The sequence below is a fragment of a genome, unplaced genomic scaffold, assembly GCF_019419815.1.
Source record: "Pyrus x bretschneideri cultivar Hongxiangsu unplaced genomic scaffold, Pyrus_bretschneideri_v1 Contig54, whole genome shotgun sequence".
Taxonomy (NCBI): domain Eukaryota; kingdom Viridiplantae; phylum Streptophyta; class Magnoliopsida; order Rosales; family Rosaceae; genus Pyrus; species Pyrus x bretschneideri.
The window spans coordinates 2,094,521-2,114,634 of record NW_025999792.1 but is presented as its reverse complement, the minus strand read 5'-3'; the positions used below and the strand labels follow the sequence as shown (position 1 = coordinate 2,114,634).

Below are 20,114 nucleotides of genomic sequence, written 5' to 3'. Positions count from 1 at the left end.
TACAAAAAGTAACCAAATTAACGTTATTTAACGCACATACACCAAACATTCGTCAATAACTTTCTCATACGTTGCTCAATTTGGGTATCTGAATATACCACGGTGATCTACACGACGTCACGAACACGTGACAATTTTTAGAACTCAATTTGGAGCTCTCACGCGCCCTCACGCGCCCTGTCTACGCGCTGCCCACGCGCGCGTCTTCTTCCTCGCGTCGCCGGACTGGTTTCGCCGGAGGTGGGTGTTTTGCCGGAATTTCTGGGTAAATTTCTAAGTGTCATAACTTCTTCATTTCTTAACCATTTTCGACGTTCTTTATATCAAAATGAAGGTATTGACGAGACGAACACATCCATACCTGCCTTGACCCCTAAATCGGCGTGGATTCGCCGGAAAAAGCCCCGAAAGCTCCGGCCAAACTTACAGTTCGTGATCCCGACGTCCAATTCCTTCAAACGAAGCACTCCGAGCTTCCTTAGGACCTCACCAAGCTTCCTACAAGCTTCAAAATCCCAAAAACATCAAGTTTTACGTGTGCATGAACAGTGCACACGCACAGTGAAATTGAAATCCATGTTTTCCGAAGTGAAACTCACCTGAAATTGGTACCATCGTGTTCGTGTGGTCCTCAGGAGTACGATGGTGGTCTTAGATCCTTCGTTGGTATAGTTTTAGGGTGGTTTTGTGGGTGGTCTGTGTGAGTTCGAAGGAGAGAGAGAGAACTGACAGAGAATGAGAGATTTGTGAGGGAGGAGAGAGAGAGAGACAAGATGCAGAAATGGGGGAGAGATTTGAGGGATGTGGGGTCCTACCCACTCCCCAAATCATCAAGTTATAACATATTTTACGCCCCTTAGTCCCGTTTAAGGGCATTTTCATAACTTCACGTCCTCGGAATTAAAATTCCGAGATGGGTTGTGACACACTTATTCTTCATTAACAGATAACTCTCTGGTGGCTTATTCCGATTCTGATTAGGCTGCAAATCCCAATACCAGAAGATCTGTCACTAGTTTTGTGGTTTATTTAGGATAAAATTCGATATCATGGTAGTCTAAGAAGTAGTCATCAGTTTCTTACAGTTCTACTGAAGTTGAATATAAGTCTCTTGCTCACTGTGCTGCAGACATTGCTTGGATTTGTATGTTGTTGAAGGACTTGCATCAAATTTTACCTGATCCTCCTATTTTACTCTGTGACAATTTATCTACATTAGCTTTATGCTCTAATCCTGTATTTCATACTTGGATTTACCGATATGTTCCCACTGAAGATCAAACCACTAATGTTTTAACTAAAGGTCTGCATGGTCCAATATTTTTCAAGCACTGTTGCAATCTCAGGCTTGGTTCCTTGCCTAGATTGAGGGGGGATGATGGAATATAAAGACATATGACAATAGGGACAGTGATGAATGCCATGTCAGCAAATATTGTTAGAAAGATTTAGTTAGAATTTGGTGGGATTTGTTGGAAGATTTGGATAAGATTAGCTAGGATTTGGCTAAGATAGCTATGAGGGGCTACTTAGTCATTAAGTATAAGGACCTTTATAAAGCAACCGACTGTAATAACTTTCATATGCTTTTCTAATACAAAGTTGTATCTCTTTGCAGTTTCAATCTTCTTCTTCACGTTTCTTAGTTTTTTGGTTTTTTCGATCTCTTACTTTCATAAGAGATTAAATCTTTGCTGGTTGTCATAGATCATTCATCATTGTTAATATTTTGGATATGTTAGAGTCGACATAATTTGAAACAACTTTGATAAATTATGAACATGTCAACCAATTTAATTTTTGACAAAAAAAATTGGTGGGAAATAACATTTGCATGACGAAATTGTGGAAAATTGCTTTGGGCAAACCCTTTAATCTGGTATTTTGGGAAAAAAATGGGGAAAATTTTCAGGCTCGCTTGATGAAATTATTATTGTTGCCCGGCGAACTTATGTGCTTTTAGCTGACGAACTGTACCTATTTCGTCGGCCAAACATCAAACATTAATTTTTTCCTTAATTTTTTATTTAATTTGAAACGATTAAATGATCAGGTCGCTTTAATCTGTTGTTTTACACTCAATTTGTCTCCTTAAAAACCATCAAAATCAGAGCTAAAATAACCGTTAAATCATGATTTTTCGTTTTTAACCGTCGAAGGATTTTGTCCGTTACCTTGTGATTTTTGGCATATGCGATCTCGGAGTATATACAAATAAGTTTGATAGTTGGATAGATTAAATTAGTTTCATAGATTGCGTATTTCGTCAAAACTATAGATTCAAGAAACACTTTAATATTTTGTGGTAACCACTAGTATAAATATTTTGAACTAATAACTAGGTTCGTTCATTGTATTCTTTTATGGTTGAGGAGTGTAGTTACAAAAAAAACATCAATAATCGAGCTAAAATACCTGTTAAATCTTAATTTTTCATTTCTAACTATCGAAAGGATTTTGTGCTGTTACATAACCTCAGAAAGTATGTTTTTGGTGACTTTTAGCATATGCGATCTCGGAGCATATATAAACAAGTCTGACAGTTGGATAGTCAAAATTAATTTTGCAGGCAGTGAAAATCATCAAAGAAATTAAAGATACAAAAATGTCCCCCACCTTTGTTGGACGGACAGTTTATTTTTGGTCGGTGAACGATAAACCCTAAATCAGAAAATATACCTTTGTGCGATGAAACTTGAAATATTCATCATGCAAATGTTGCCATATTACGCGCCAAATGTTTCCCTTGGCACGAAAACTTTACTCGACAAGTGAATATTTGCCCCGTCAAACTCTTTGTTGGGTAAAAGCCTCCAAAGAAACAAAATGTTGAGCGTTTTTGCTCGACGAACTTCTAAATTTTTTCAGTTAAATTAGTTTATCTATCCGATGAAATTTCGTTCGTCCGGCAAATGATATTTTCTAATAGTGTTAGCTTTAGCTTTATCCACCATGGCTTGAAGGTAACACCTCCTAGGCTTGCCACAGAAGATAAGAGCTCCTAAGTACACAAATGGAGCCTTATCATATTTGAACTCCAAGAAGCGCTCAGCCACAACTTTACGATACCTTGAAGTGAGCCCAAATAAAAAAAAAAAAAATACTTTTATCCTTATTGATAATTGACTAGAGGCTCTACTATAGCTATCTAAGAAATCTTGCATATTACGCAAAGGGACCCTATCACTTCGGCATAAAATGAACAGGTCATTCACATACATTACATACAGGGAGAAACACAACCTCTTGGAACATAAATCAGCCTAGTGAGCCCAACTAGTTGAAGTCGACTCAAACACTTGATAAATCCTCCTCAACTAGGCAAAAAAAGTAATGGAGAGAGGGGCCTTGTCTCAGCCCTCGTTAACAAGAGAAAAAGACATAGGGGAAGGGGGGGGGGGGGGGGCATTAATTAAGATAGACATTAATTAAGATAGACAATTTAGCAGATCTTAAAATAGTAGACACCCAGTTATAAAACAACGGGAGAAGCCAAAATTATTAAGCATCTGCAAGAGAGAAGACCACTTTAATAAGGTGTCAAAACCCTTAGCTATACCAACTTTAACTACCATGCATGTTAGCACCACGTAATTCTTTGTTAATTATTTATTCACAGAATTATTTATTTTAAATTTCTTACACTAATTCCTTTCCCGTCTTAAAGAAGTTCAAACTGAAAAAATTAAAAAGTTTGAACTAATCAAGTTTACATAAAGTTTACATAAGTTTACATAAAGTTTAAAATAAGTAATTTTGTGATTTCCTATCTATACTGCGTGGATGTAAATGCCAATCTCTTTCGCCTGATTTCCTCTCTATAGATTTTTACGGAATGGTTTCAGTGGGGCCTTTTCATCTCACAACTTGGTATCCGTTTTTCTCATGATGTGAAATGATAATCACATGGTTTTTCTTCGCTTACACAGCTCTGTTAATCACATATGTTTTTTGTTCGCTTACACAGCTCTGTTTAATCATATATGTTGTTTTGGTTTGATTTACAAAAATAGGTACGAGGACAAATCATTAATCATCAATGAAAGGTTCCCTATTCACGAAAAAGAAAAAAAAAGGGAAGCTATTAGTGCATTAATTAGCGTAGGCCATGGGACTAAGAACAATAGCTGATACCAGAACACTACACCGGAAGAAAAGGTGATTAAACCGCCGGCTGCCAAAACCCACCCCAACTCCTCAAACCCTCAGCCCACTCCAACCACTCAGGCTTGCTTGGTCTACATATTATTTCGTTTACCAAAGCGTTTAAATCTTCAGTTGTACGACCATACGATTTAACAGCCTCTTCAGCAAACTCTTTGAACACGCTAATCCTCTCTCTCATTTCCTTTCCTTCTTTACTTGATAAACATAACTGCAATGCCTTCATTGCTCCACTTTTTGTCACAACTCCTCCCTCGACCCCCACCCCAATCTTCCACACAGCCTCTAGAGTCCTCATGTTTAATGGCTGATCAGCCTTAAAAGGCCTGCAAATCATTGGCACGCCACCGGTTATGCTCTCCAAAATTGAGTTCCAACCACAATGCGTCACAAAAACTCCGAGGCAGGCATTGTTTAGTATTTGAGTTTGGGAAGCCCATGGTACTACTTTCCCGTTTCCATTTCGTTTTGTTCGTTCAAGGAATCCCTCAGGGAAATCTTTTTCGTTTCCCCTAAATGACCAAATGAATGGAAATCCGCCTTCCTCTAGGGCTTCAGCTAATGCTGCTAGCTCATGCGGCGGCAGTGCTGCTACACTTCCGAAGCTAATGTACGCTACGGATGCAGGCTTATGGTTACCTAACCACTCTAAGCATCCGTTGTCCTCCGAAATTTTTGGTGGTAGTGGTGGTGTTAGGGTTAAGGGTCCAACATGGAGAAATTTATGAAACTTTTTCTTGAGTTCAAACGCAACTTCGAGATCTAAGTCTTGAAAAGAATTTATGGCAACTGCAGTTGCCTTTGGTAGCTTGAGTCCCATTTTATGCATCATAACTGCAATTGGGGATCCTAAATTTTCTGTTGATATTCCACCAGGTAAGTCGGATGCAAGGAATGCTGAAAATCCAGGAAGGAATTCAAGGGTTTGATCTTTGTCCCCTGCCAAGAAAAAGAAACACAAGTAAATAAGGTTCAGATATATTGTAAATATTGTTTTGAAACTTTGATGATTGCATCTCAAGTCTCAACTTAATATGCTTCACGTATCTAACCATTTTTTCAGTTTAATATGTTGAGAGTGAATCCCACATGAGAAAGGAGGCACCTTGCATGTGCTCATAAGTAGTTTGGGCACTTCCCTTTGTCAATTGGTTTTATGGTGGAACTTGAGAGTGAATCATACATGTGAGAAAGGAGGGACATTGCAAGTGCTTTTAAGGAGTTAGCGTACTCTCCACATTGTCAATTGATTTTATGGTTGGACCTCAATTTTCTTCAGTATATAGACTGTGAATATATTTCTGTGTATTAAATATGTTCATGTGTAATAATCAAATATATGTAACTGCAAACTGCTTTAAAATGTTCTGCTGTGAAATAAAATTTCTTACCACTAGCTCCCAATTTTTCTTTAATCACATCGTTAGCAACATGAATAAACAGAGGGCGTTGTCCAGAAGTCCACAAGGGTACCCAAGGGATCTGCATTTCCTCTGCCATGTCACAAGCAAACCAAAGGAACGCATCCGATATCAAACAGCCTACTTTGTGCCCAATCTCAGCCTCAGCCTCTGCGATACCTTTCTTAAAGCTGCGTGGTGCTGCCTTAAGAAAAAAGTCAATTGGCTCCAGAGGGTTCCCAGAAAGCACATAACTTTCTGGTAAGCCATCCCATACGTCGTAAGGCTTTATGTTGTCAAAGCCCTTAATGTTACATTTTGTGAAGAGGGAGCTATTAGATTTAGCTAGGCTGAAGAATGAAAACTTCACATCAGGGGCTACCGCCGAAATCATACGTACAAAAAGGAGAAGTGGGCTGGGATGGGATGCAAACGGAAAGACTAAGACGGCAACATGCTGACTACAAGATTTGTTGCTCATTAATGGCATTGTGATGCGTACAATATATCTCAGATCCTACTTTTTTGTGTTCTGCAAGCTTGTGCATGTAATGCAGTTGTGATGGTATTATATTTTGTTTGTGGGAAACAAGAGGAAGTTAATTAGCTGCGGACAACGGAAATCAGAAACATGAGGTTTTCTTTCGTTTTTGCAGGTTTGGAAATGGGTTAATTTTATCTTTTGGGCAGCTTGGAAAATGGTTATTAGTTGGTTACTTTTACGGAGAGATTCTAGAACGGGAAATTTGGGAAAATAAACTTTTTGAGGTTTTGTCCCCCTTATTAAATTCTTACTAGCCTCACCGCACATGCTCATGTGCATGCAAAATGTTTTTTTTAGCGGCCCCATAAGATGTGTTTTATTAACTATTTTCTTTCTCATACCGCGTCCTAAAAATAAAATACAACATACAGTTACAAATAAAAGAAAATAAAACATAATTAAATCGCGAGTAAAATGCGTGATAAAAGAAAGTCTCATTACACGCACAAAAGCATTCTTGGAGATTAGTAATAAATAAAAGAAGAAATAGAGTAAAAACAAAATAATAGTGTTAGAGAACAAACTAAACAATTAATCTATATGACATTAAGCTAAAGACTAAGAATACATATCCATCATCTTTTTCTTACAGTACCACATATTCGAATCACTTCTATCAAATCTATTTGAATATTTTATCTTATTAAAAGTTGCTAAAGATGAGTTCATAGGGCATGTGGCTTTGTAGCGTAATATCTACTATTTTCTTTGACATATATGTCACACTTTCCCATTCCACATGAAGCTGCTGTGTCAATTCAAATCTACCACAACATTAATGCTTGTTTCCATAGCTGCAAAGGAAGTGTTTGAAATGAAAATATGAGTTGAAGTGTAAATTGTTTGTAGTATTTAAAATACATACATTGACAAAAAGTAAAAAGATAGTCATATCCAATTAGAGAGACCAGAAGCTCAATCAAAGATAATATCAAATGCAAAACCCTTGACTTTGCATTTCGTTGACATTTGGAGCTGTTTAAATTAGCTTTTGTTACCAAAAATCTAAACAATAGAAAGAAGAACCTCTTCGAAGAAGAATTTACAGTAACATACTATAATGCTTTTGTCTACAATAATATTAACACAATAAATAAAAAAGAGCTCTCAAATGTACAGAATCTTTACTCTGTTTTTTGAAATTCTAAAGCATGATACTGTATCTACCAAATGGAAATGATAAAAGGCAGAAGAACCTTAGAGTATATGAATGGGCAGTCTTTTCCTATATGACGACTAAATGATGTCCTCTATTTGTTTTTCCTTTTTTTTTTTTTTTTTTTTTTTATTGTCTCAACTATATTTGTTTTTCAAAAGTATGCTTGTATTACACAATTTGTTAGAAGATTAGTTCATTAATTGATACCATGGCCAAAGCAATCACCAAACAAAACAAACAATGGATTAACGGGATGTAAAAATTGCTTCCAGAACTATTGGATGAATAACATTTGGAAACATGTTAGGCTGGAGGAACTACAATGTTGGCATCAAATGAAACCTTTCTCATATGACCATCAAATGAGTGGCAATTAATTTGAGAGTAAGGATAATGATGCAAACACAAAACAAAGTACATTACGCATATCATATACCATTAACATGGGTGGGAAGAAGAATTTTTGAGCAACTTCCAGTCAAATAGTCTACCTTGTCAATTTTTGTTGCTTTACCTACGGAGGCGCAAAATTACTCAATTTGAATGCTTTTCAAATTGTCCATTTCCCTTTATTTTTTCCGTTTTCATGTCCTTTCGCAATGTTTGTTGGAATAAGAGTGCACGCACCTAATGGAATCACCAACAAAGTGATTCAAACTTTTGCGGAGCTTGCAGTTACACTCTAGAGGCCCCATCATTCTTCGTAATTCTGCAAAGAAAGAAGAATATAAGGATGGTGATTGAAGTATTCACCAATTCAAAAATTCGACCTTCAGAAAATTTCATCGATTTTCTCTCCCTTTTTGCATGATTTGTGGGTAGATAATAATTGATTAACCCGTTCTTCTATTCTTAAACGCGTGGATGGCGGTTTATATGTCTACTCTCTACAATGCACTTTGTTTAAGATTAATATCTATGTGTGGGTGTGCTTCATCTAACGGTTGAAAGGTAACTGAATAAGAGCACATCATGTGTTGCTTGAAGGTGAACAAATTACTTGTTGTGCAGACACAAATAACCAATTAGGGAGACCCGAATTCCTTAATGCATGACATCCATACTTGATACAGAATGCTCGTTAATCAGAGAAGAAAGAAATCAAAATCTGGAATAAAACAATAGTATGTATAAACTGCAAATTACAAACTAATGTTAGTAAGACTAAAACTTGTTAAGAGTATGGGAATATTTGATATGCTTCTATGAAAGCTTGATGAAGGTCTAAAAACAAAACCAGAAAATGGCAGAGAGAATTTCAGAGACTGATGATGGAATTGATTTCGATATTCCTAACAACAAACATGTGAAGTTGTTACCATTATTCATGGAAGAGGAAAGGAGATCCTTCACTCATCAAGCAAAACTAAATCTTAGCCCTTAATTGCTATCACCCTATGAGATGATGTAACTTGTTATAATCTATCACTTAATCTAGATATAAGTGAGAGCAGCCACATGGACTATGATCCAAAGGCTCTAATTTAAACTTGAAACAAATATTAAACTAAAGGTTTGAATTGTTCCTTTGCCTCCAAGTCTTGGTTGAATGGTTACACACCAACACTCCCTTCTAATCCTTTAGCTGACTTGACTCCCAGAAGCTATCTTAGATAGGCAAATCGATCTTTAGGCAAAGCTTTAGTAAGAATGTCTGCAATTTTGCTCCTCTGTCTTGCAGTACACTAGTTCAATCTCCTTGGCTTAAATTGCTTCTCGAATGAAAAAGAAACTTTCTGCTGATATCTCTTGTCTTTTGATGAAAGATAGGATTCTTAGCCATAGCAATGGTTGATGTGTTATCACACATGATCTATGTTCCTTCCACTTGTTCTTCTCCAAAATCTTCAAGTACAAATCTCAGCCATTTTGCTTTAGAAGTGGCTTCTGCAGCACTTATATATTCTGCTTCTGTTGTGGACAATGCCACAATGCTTGGCTTGATTGATGCCCATAAAAACACACTAGATCCTAGTGTAAATGCATAACCTGAAGTGCTTCTCATATCACCCTCACTTCCAGCCCAGTCACTGTCATAGTAACCAATTACAGTAGTTGCTTTTCCTTTTTCAAAGACAATTCCAAAATCAATTGTTCCTTGAATGTATCTCAGCACCCTTTTTGTTGTTCCCATGTGTTTCTTAGTGGGATTATGCAAGAACCTTGCCAGCATGCTTGGTGTAAACATTACATCAGGTATGGTTGTTGTCAAGTATAGTAAGCTCCCCACAAATTGTCTGTATTCTCTTTCATTTACAGCTTCACTACCATCAACCTTACTCAGTTTCTCATTCACTACAAGTGGAATAGCAACAGTTTTGCAGTTTTTTAACCCAAATTTCTGAATTAGCTTTTGTGCATACTTCTTTTGATGTATGAAAATGCTTTTCTTTTCTTTTTTTTTTTTTTTTATTTTGTAGTACCCCCATTCCAAGGAAATGATTTAACAAACCCAAATCTGTCATCTCATAGTGTTTCATCATGTCATTTTTAAACTCCTCAAGCATTTGTGAACTGCTACCAGTGTACACAATTACATCTACATATAGGGAGACAATAATGATACCTGAGTCCTCACTTGTTTTAACATACAATGTTGTCTAGCTTGTTTTAACATACAATGTTGCCTCACTTGAGCTCTTCTTAAAACCTGCATTGTTGCAGTAAACATCAATCTCATCATACCAAGCCTTTGGTGCCTGCTTCAATCCATATAGTGCCTTGTTTAGTTTATACACCTTAGTCTCTTCATTCTCTATCACAAAACTATATGGTTGCTAAACATGTACTTCCTCATTCAGAACTTCATTGAGAAAAGCAGACTTCACATCCAGCTGGTACAAACTCCATTTCTTCCGTGCAGCAAGTGCAATCAAGGTTTTTATGGTATCCAATCTTGCCACAGGGGCAAAAGTCTTATTGTAGTCAATTCTAGGCTTTTGTGAGTAGCCTTTAGCCACTAATCTAGCCTTGTTCTTTTGCACTATACTATCCAGATTGAGTTTGGTTTTATAGACCCATTTTACAATAATGATTGGCTTATCAAATGGTCTCTCAACTAGCTGCCATGTATTGTTCTTCTCTATCATTTCTAATTCAGCTTTCATTGTAATCTTCCATGATTCATCCTTGGCTGCATCATCAAAACTTTCAGGTTCAACAATGCACATATTGCAATGAGCCATGATTTCACTTACAATTCTCCACTTCTTAGGTGTATCATCATATATTTGAGGTCTTTCAGTTATACTTTCACTTTAAAAAGTAATGAATTGATCAGAATGAAAACTCTCACCAATGTCACAGATCATGGTAACATTCTGATGCTCAATGAGTACTGGAAATCTTACTTCATTGTTTGTAGTGCAGTTCCAATCCCAAGAAGCATTCTCATCAAATGTAACATCTTTTGATAAAATGATCTTTCATCATAGCCTGCAAAGATGCATTTATGACTACTTTCTTCCAACTTGTGTTTGGGATCAGAAGGGATGTGCACATAGCTAAGTGAACCAAAGATCTTCAAGTGAGCTATCCATGGTTTTCTGCCACTATATGCCTTAAACGGAGTTATTTTCCCCAAAGCTTTGGAAGGATATCTATTAAGCAAGTAAACAACAGTGTTCACTGCTTCTGCCCAAAACACATATGGAAGATTCTTCTCATGCATCATTGACTTTGCCATTTCCACCACATTTCTATTCTTCCTCTCTGACACTCCATTTTGCTGGGGAATGTAGGCCATAGTCAACTGTCTCTAGATTCCTGTATCACTGCAATACTTATCAAATTATGCAGAAAAGAATTCTCTTCCTCTATCACTTCTGAGACATTTCACCTTATACCACATTGTAATTCTATCATTACCTTGAACTTTTTAAAACACTCAAGTGCACTAGACTTATATCTCAGAAAGTACACCCATGTCATTCTAGTGCAGTCATTTGTGAATAACATAAAGTATTTGTTTAAAGAGTGAGAATCAACCTGCATTAGACCACAGATATCTGTGTGGATCAATTCCAATGGATACTTGGCTCTCCAAGCTGACTCAAAAGGGAATGAATCCATGTGTTACTTTTCCATCATGCATCATTCACATACACTGGTTGACATTTCCAAGTGGGGCAATCCATGCATCATCTCCTGTTCTTCAAGTAATAAGAGACTTTTCTCATGCAAATGTCCTAATCTCTTATGCCATACCTGAGAGCAATATGTGACACTTGCTCTTAGTATAAGCTAATTTGCAGGCATCATTGTTAATGGAAAACATCTATTACTGGTCATTTGCACTCTAACCACTAGATTGTCTAGTGACCATCCATTAAACACATTCACAACATCTCCTCCAAACACCAAGTAATAACCTTGTTCCACCATTTGACCTACATTGAGAAGATTTTCTTCAAGTCCAGGTACTAGCATTATTTCTTAGATATGTTTTCTTCCTAACTTGGTTTCAATGAGCAAGGTTCATTTTCCTTCAACTTTGACAAATTCTCATGTGCCTATTTTGACCTTTGAAGACTAATTTCTTTGTACATTCATAAGCAATCTCTCATCACCTGTCATGTGGTTGCTATAGCCACTATCAATATACCAGGAATTACTCATTTTCACATATGTCACTACATTGCAGGCATAGAACAATGATCCTGTTTCACCAATTTGCCTTGCATAATTAGCTTTTTGTACTGTTTTGTTCTGATGACAATCCTTCACAGCATGACCTGGTTTACCACAACTTGTGTACTTTGATTTACCTTCATACTAGCACTTCCTATAATGAAACCTATCACACCATTTGCAATCTCCCTGAGTATTATTTTGCCAAGGAGCAAAATTAGGCATGTGATCCCAATTTCTTTGAGCACTTCTTTGTCTAGGAGCAAAGTTAGGCTTGTGATCCCAACTTCTCCCCCTTGGTTTCCAATTCTTTTGAAACTTCTGATTTGTAGAGAATCCACCACTTTGAGGACCCTTCGTTGCAACATTTAGGCTAGCAAATGCTCTCTCAGTAGAGATTTTAGAATGCAAATCAAGTCCCTACTCAAGTACCTTGAGTAAAGCAACAACTTCTTGAACCTCAAGAGTTTCGAAATCCTTAGAATGCTCAATCACATAATAAATTGCACCATATATTTTAGGAAGACTAATTAACAATTTCTGTACAACTCTCTCCCTAGATAATTCCTTTCCATAGCTTCTCATTTGATTAGTAATATCAAATAATCTAGTGAGATACACAAATAGAGATTCATTTTCCTTTATAAGAGTATACTAAAAATCTCTACGTAAACCTTGCAATTTTACACTTGTTTGTCTCCTCTGAATTCACTCTTCAGGATATCCCAAGCTTCTTTGGATGTTTCTTCATTCATAATTTTGGGTAAGATTTGATCCGAGATAGCTTGTTGGATCATTCCAAGTGCACAAGCATCTTTCATCAAGGTCTCAATGAATGCCACCAACTTCGTTGCTTCCTTCTTCGTTTCATCGAGCACATCCTTCATATCTTTTGGATCTAGAGGTTCAAACCCATTTTCCACCAGCTCCTATAGACCATACGATTTCAGTATAGTCGTCATACGAATCCTCCAAAACTCATAGTTTTCTCCATTAAAAACTAGAGCTTTAAGCTCAGCAATACTTGATCCAGCCATGTTAGACATTGGATTCAAGAGACCGCATAGTTTCCAGATTTTATTTGAGTTCACAACGTAGCTCAATCACACTCACAGATTTCACGCCCAGTTTAGACAGTGACAATTGGCTGTGAGGCCATGTTAGAGTATGGGAATATTTGATATGCTTCTATGAAAGCTTGATGAAGGTTGGAGAAAAAAACCAGAAAATGGCAGAGAATTTTAAAGAATGATGATGGAATTGATTTCGATATTCCTCACAACAAACAAGTGAGGTTGCTACTGTTATACATGGAAGAGGAAGGGAGATCCTTCACTCATCAAGCAAAACTAAATCTCAGCCCTTAATTGCTATCACCATATGAGATGATGCCACTTGTTATAATCTATCACTTAAGCTAGATACAAGTGTGAGCAGCCACATGGACTATGATCCAATGGCTATAATTTAAACTTGAAACAAATATTAAACTAGAGGTTTGAATTGTTCCTTTGCCTCCATGTCTCAGCTGAAGGGTCACACACCAACAAATCTGACAACTGAATTGAGAAACTAAAATTGTAGAAGGAAAAGTACTAATAGAGAGAGAGAGAGAGAGAGAGAGAGAGAGAGAGAGAGAAAATATTGGTGTAGCATATATTCTCATAGAATTTGAATCGGTCTGTGATCCTGTGTAATAAAATACAAAATATAAAAAGCAATGAAAGATAAAATATCTGAACATTAGCAGTTTTTATATACTTGCTCAGGAAACGAAAGCATGAAAGAGAGAGCAAACCCGAAAGAAATTAGAAATGGCGGTTCAGTGATCTTTGAGCGTGCGTGCGATTAGTAGAATTAGAATTAGGCATCAAATCTAATTATCTTTGAAGAGTGGTCTACATAAAGAAAGCATAAACACAAGAAGACTGAAAATAAACCCAGGAAACGCACCAAATAGGATACAACAAAACACTCAAAAAAGCTAAATCGTTATAAGAAAATAACACTAAAAAAATAAACCAAGATAACCTCTGTTGGAGGCTACAATGAACCAAAAGGAAAAACGGACTTTGTGGCAGAGGCATGGGCTTAGGGTACCGATGGGTGAATGCCGAGTGCGGATGGAAAAGCAAATCTGAAAAAGGGTTGAAATTGAACACCCCAATCTCCTTTTCAGAACGTGGGTTGTACATGGAGATGTCAGTTTCCATTGTCAAATCATTGCAACTGCCATTTGTTTGGATAATTGGAGAGTGCTTATATCAGAAATCAGAGTGTTGTTTGCATCGTTCTTTTTTTTCCTTATTGTGTGGGATCACTAATCTAAGGGGACACATTCATTGATGAAATTTAGGAATCTTTGAGGGGGGTTTGACTCCTCCAACGAATAGAAACAATCTTTGCTAAGAGTGTAGAAAAAGTATATCTCACGTAAGCATCTCCCATGTGTGTTGTGTTTCATTTCACTATGTTACCCCTATTATAAGCGGTTACTTTTGTGTTGTCTTTTTTATTAAATGAGGACATTATTGGAATATTGAAAGCTTCACCTATTTGGACTTCTCACTTTATATATATAGATATTGATTTATATATAATTCTATTTTTTTTTTTTTGCGACTTAATACAACAGTCCAATGGTATTCCTTTTCGTTCGTAACTTGTAAGTGAGAGGTAAAGAAAGCCACTTAGTACCATAGTCTAGTAGCATTCTTCTTCAGTTGTAAGTGAGAGGTCTTAGGTTAGATTCTCTCCAAATGCGAATTTGAACTACATTATTGCTAGCTCATTGTGAGGCTTAGCCTACTTCCCCATCCCTTAGTGTAGATAATATCGTTTATTCAAAAGAAATTTTATTCTTTTTAATGAAAATTGTAGTAATGATCCCTGAATTTTAATCCAAGTGAAGCAATAGTCACTGAACTAAAACTCTGTGGTCGTTGGTCCTTGAACTTGTCAAAACTTGGAGCTATAGTCCTTATCATCAACCCCCACTATAATTTCCGTCAAAATGAACCATGTGTCACGTACGTGATGCTGAATTAAAGGGCAAATAATAAAAATCAAATACTATTTCATGAGGTAATGTGTTGAAGCCGATTTGGAGGCAAAATCCATCCCCAAATTGAAGCTTCCTTCCATGCCCAATCTCAAATTCCTCAAATTCCCAATATGTATTGCAATATTTAGCCTTAGAGTTATGACCCGTGTCTTTAATAAATGTATTATATTCTCGAAAAATGTGAATTGATGAAAATGTTCTTGGTAAAGGTTATGTTGAAAAATTATAGACCGTTGAGCTTAAATTAGATTTCTTGGGTTTTATTATTTTATTTAGTTAGTATACGTACTCACGAGTGCATGAGCTAAATCGGATTTCAAAAAAAACTTAAGTTGGTTAAGTTACGTTTTATTTAGTAAGTTAGGCGCAAAATTACCATTTTGCTGGGAAAAATATTGAGTGGGTTAAATCCAACTCTTGGACCACTATCTCTCTTCTCTCGTTCATTCTTCCCGAGCCTCTTCTCTTCTCTGTAACTCTATCCTTCTGACTCTCATTGGAATTATCTTTGGCCGGAGTAAGGTGGATCAGAGTAAGTGCCTCTTCATAGTCTGGTTATGGACTAAACAGCTTCGATCACAACGAGCTGAACAAAAGGACCCATAGTGCCGCCACAACATGAATTTTAGGCCCCTAACACATGGTAACCCAAGTGGCGAGAATGACTTGAGTGCTCATAGCCCATGACTTTCAGATTATCGGGCTAGTCAAGCTTCTTAGTCGGATTAAACTTAACCTTAGTCAGATATGCTAGGCTTAAGTCTGTTACCTATATTACTTGTCTTCCAAGTAAGGAAACCTTAATTCAACTTGTATTAGGATTTCTTGGAGATTGGGCAACTTAATCATAATCCTAGGAGAACTAGATATCTTATCCTAGATACCTTCCTAGTTAGACTCTCGAATTAATGGGGATTACCATCTCAAGGTCTCTATGAATATCCTTTCTTGGGTATTTACCAAGGACATCTAATATTCTCTATGAGGATACAATACGCATATTCTATCATACACGTCATTCGTCTATGCGTAAACATGGAAGCATCTCCTTCATGCCTAAGCCAAGGCACATTCGTCAATAAGGTATTCCGATATAGCACACATCATACATACTCCTCCCTTCGGACTACACTCGACCCTGAAGATATGTGGGTAATGCGATCATGAATTCAATTATACCCCCAGTCAACCCCATTCACCCATCGCTGGAAATTGTGGGTAATTACGACTGAAAATAGTCTGCAAATGTGCGCAAATTTCATCCCAACAAAAAGGAAATGATGAAATAATTCGTTAAATAGTTTAATTAATTATCATAAGTGTTCAAAAATACAAAACAAGTTGATGGCCACTTGCTCATATGGAAATGTGATGATGGTGGCATAGAGAAGACAAATGTGAGGGCTTTCTTTAGAAGGCCAACTCTCACCATTTCTCAACAAGTTATTCACAACACTCAAGGTTGACTCATCCATTGCATGTAGAGCTCTCTAGCTCTCTCTCTCTCCCTCTCTCTCTCTCTCTCTCTCTCATGAATTTCTCTAGTTGTTGAGGAAGAAGAAAGCAGAAAGAGAGGTACCTAAAGTAGAAGGAAGAGTACTCTCCTTAGAGAGCAAAAGTGAGCTAGTGTAGTTTTCTTGGAGAGAAAGAAACACACATCCACCACCACCACCCCCACCCCCACTTTTGGTGTTTGCCTCCCCCTCGTCCTTATGGAAAGCCTCTCACACTTATTCTAGACTCAACAATTCTCTCTACAATGAAGGAGTGAAAAGTTAGAGGACTCTAGCTTTAAAGTTTTAGAGGAGCAGCTATACAAACTGGATCAAGTTGAGAAGGCTTCACAAAGGAGCATCCTCGGACTGAAAGCTCGTTCCTAAGTATGAACATCGAACCCTCTCTTTAATCTTGAAAGAAAATGAGTAGATCAACCAAGTAGGCCGAAGATCTTGAAGGGGGTTTATTTCATGACTAGTTTTGTCGCTTCCGCTCTTAATTTGTGCCGCATGTTTGTTATCATGCTTGTTACATGTACATGCATGGTTAATTAGTTTGCAAAATTTTATTCTCTAACCATAAAACCCTTCCAATGGATGCAAAAAATGTTATATTACAAGGCGACATAGAAGAAGTCTACGTGCGTATTCCTCAAGGGCATAATGAAGAAAATAAAAAAGCGGTGTGCAAATTAAGTAAAGCTCTATATGGCCTCAGGCAATCTCCAAGGGCCTGGCATGTGAAGCTTAGCTTAGTTCTCGAAAGTACAAGTTTCAAGAGGAGCAATGTTGATTGTTCTTTGTTTGTCTAGGTAGACCATTTGGAAAGCTTGTTGTTTTGATATATCTTGATGATTTATTATCATAGAGTAACATGGAGGAAATTGAAAGCCCAAGTCTTTTCTCTCTAAGAAGTTTTCAATCAAATACTACGGTGTTCTAAAATACTTTCTTTGGCATTGAAATGGCCTCTTATAGAAACGGATTGTTTATCAACCAAAGGAAGGAAAATGGAATTCTTGCTGCCAAGCCTGTTAATACTCCAGTTTGTAGCAAAGAAAAATTTGATTTAGATGGCGATTTATTGTGAAATATTCGACGCGTAGGGATGGCAACGGTTTGGTTTGGGGACAGAAATGCTATATCTATCCCAGTAACCACGAAAATTAACCATATCCATAACCGCAACTTAACCATCGGATATTGTTCATAACCATACCCAACGGGTAATAGATTTCCCATCGGTTAACGGTTATATCCATCTTCGTCAATACAAAAAATATATTTGTTTAATTGACGCGTTATAATTTAGTAAATATTAATTTTGTCATTAAATATTTGATGTATAAAATGATTCAATAAATGGATCTTGTTGAGTATAAAAGTTATAGCTAAACATTGATGATGTTGGTTGATCTTTGATATCTCTCATAAGTACTACTGAATTCTCATTGATTTTGATTCAAAACATTAGAACTTTTCCACAAAATGCAACTCACATAATGCAACTTATGTATTCTCAAGGTAATGGATTTAGAGAATGATGAATATACATATATATATATATATGTGTGTGTGTGTGTGTGTGTGTGTGTGTGTGTGTGTGTAATATAACATTAATATAATTATAGTATATATTTTTCGGTTTGGATTTGGGGACGGATACGGATTAGGGACCCCTATAACCATATTCACGGTTTTTCTCCATATCCAAAATATACTCGAATTTTCATACCCAAATCCAATCTATTCAAACAGTTATCCACGGTTATCGGGTTTAACGGTAAGAATTGTCATCCTCATTGACATGTGAATATCAAAGACTGGTTGGGAGGCTTATTCATCTAGTCAACACTGCTCGGATCTAACGTATGATGTTAGTTTACTAAGTCAACATATGCATGCTCCATGACTAAAAGGTTCTTACTCGATAAGGCGTTTTGATGTAAAAGAATGGCCATAATGAGATTGTTGGATACAGCGATGCAGGCCAGGCAGATTCCACTACTGGATCTTGTACATTTGTCGGAGGAAATCCAGTCAAATGTAGTTGCTGGTTCAAGTAAGCTGAATATAGAGATGACGTCTACAAATACTGTGTTAATATGGCTTCTAGTTCTTCGTAATGACTTAGGATTTGGTTTGCCAAAGCCATGAAATTACTTTGTGATAATAAAGCTGCCATACACATTGCCGCCAATCTTGTGTTTCATGAAAGAACGAAACACATTGAAGTTGATTGTCATTTTGTTCGAGGAAAAGTTCAAGCCAATATCATATCCAAACGATGTTTGTTAGAAGCGGCAAGTAGCTGGCTGACATCTTAACCAACGACTTATATGAGACTTGATTTAGAAACCTTCTCTTCAATCTTCGCTGCTTCATCCTTCTCGCATCAGCTGAGGGAGTATTGGAATAATTAAATTGTGCTTTAGTTACGTTTATTTCCAAGGTGGCTCGATGGTGTTAGTTGTGTTGGGTTCTTAAAGGACTTCTCGGACCATGTATGTATAGCTGTAAGCATTTATTCTTTCTGATGCTGGAGTTCATGAAATGTATCACAGAATGTTCATTCTCAAACTATGATCAATAAGACTAATCAACTTTACCGTGAACGTAGGCTGGTTTGCCGAACACTCTGATGAATTCCTAAATATTTGAAAATTAAGAACGGGCACATAGAGCTGCGTAGGCACCCGTCTAGGTTGCAACTCTGACTTAGACAAAATATCTAACTTTCATTTTGCATTTTATTTTTTCAATAAATTGTAAGAGGCTTATTAAATACTTGGATGGACACTCATTATATGCTTGTTCCCCATATTTCAATATGTTACAATACTTTATAATTTATAGGATTAAGTACCTAAAGCCCCCCAACCTTTTGGTGTCATTCCAAATTGGATTAAACATCTTTAAGTATTCCAAACAATTATCTAACCTACTAAAATGTCACATCCGTTAAACTCTAGTTAAATTTTCAAACATAAATTATATTCAAAACCCACCAAATGAGTATATCATGGTCAACATTAATAGTAGTTGCCTCAAAACCTAAATTTCAAATATAAATCATACAATATGGAACCTAATCAATCAAACGGGTATGAATTAAATCGAAAATGGATCCAAATAGAAATTATATAAGTAGGGCAATCTCGGCTCATAAAGCTTTCAGTTCTTCTTTGTGGGCAATGAAGATGGTGGTAGCTGGCTGCATCATGGTGGTCCATACTATTTCAGCAACCTCCATAACCTTCTTCTCGATGTTGAGGGCTTAAGTTGCAGGGTGGACTTGGTGGTTTTGCATTGGGTTTGGAGGTGATTGCCAGATGGGGGTGGTGGTGACCGTTAGTTGGTGGAGACTATGCTTCCATGACCTTCTATTGATTTGGATACAAAATAAGCCCTAGTTAATTTAACAGATTTTTAACTGGGAGTTAAGGGATGTGTATTTTCAATAGGTTGGTGAAGGAAAAATTTTGTCCTAGCTAAGAACATGTAAGAACATTTGAATACATATGCAAACTAATAACACTTTAAAGTAGGCATGCATTCAAAAACAATTCATAAAACCCATGACTTTCAAAGCCTAGTATATGGTGAACCATAAGACTCTTTAACAATATTAAAGAGAATAAGAATTTAGAGATTCTTT

General features: G+C 36.8%; 1 protein-coding gene and 1 long non-coding RNA gene across 2 annotated transcripts; both read right to left on the bottom strand.

The window, feature by feature from the left end:
* Positions 1-205: 205 nt before the first annotated feature.
* LOC103940407 lies at positions 206-882 on the bottom strand. Its single transcript, XR_666310.3, has 3 exons — positions 600-882; positions 362-505; positions 206-261 (listed from the first exon to the last, which is right to left on the bottom strand). It is a non-coding gene; the product is annotated as an uncharacterized LOC103940407 (long non-coding RNA).
* Positions 883-4,162: 3,280 nt separating this feature from the next.
* On the bottom strand, positions 4,163-6,045 carry LOC103940410 (flavonol 3-O-glucosyltransferase F3GT2-like). Its single transcript, XM_009350528.1, has 2 exons — positions 5,556-6,045; positions 4,163-5,103 (listed from the first exon to the last, which is right to left on the bottom strand). The coding sequence occupies exons 1-2, from the start codon at positions 6,043-6,045 to the stop codon at positions 4,163-4,165; spliced, it is 1,431 nt and encodes a 476-aa protein (XP_009348803.1).
* Between the last annotated feature and the right edge of the window lie 14,069 nt (positions 6,046-20,114).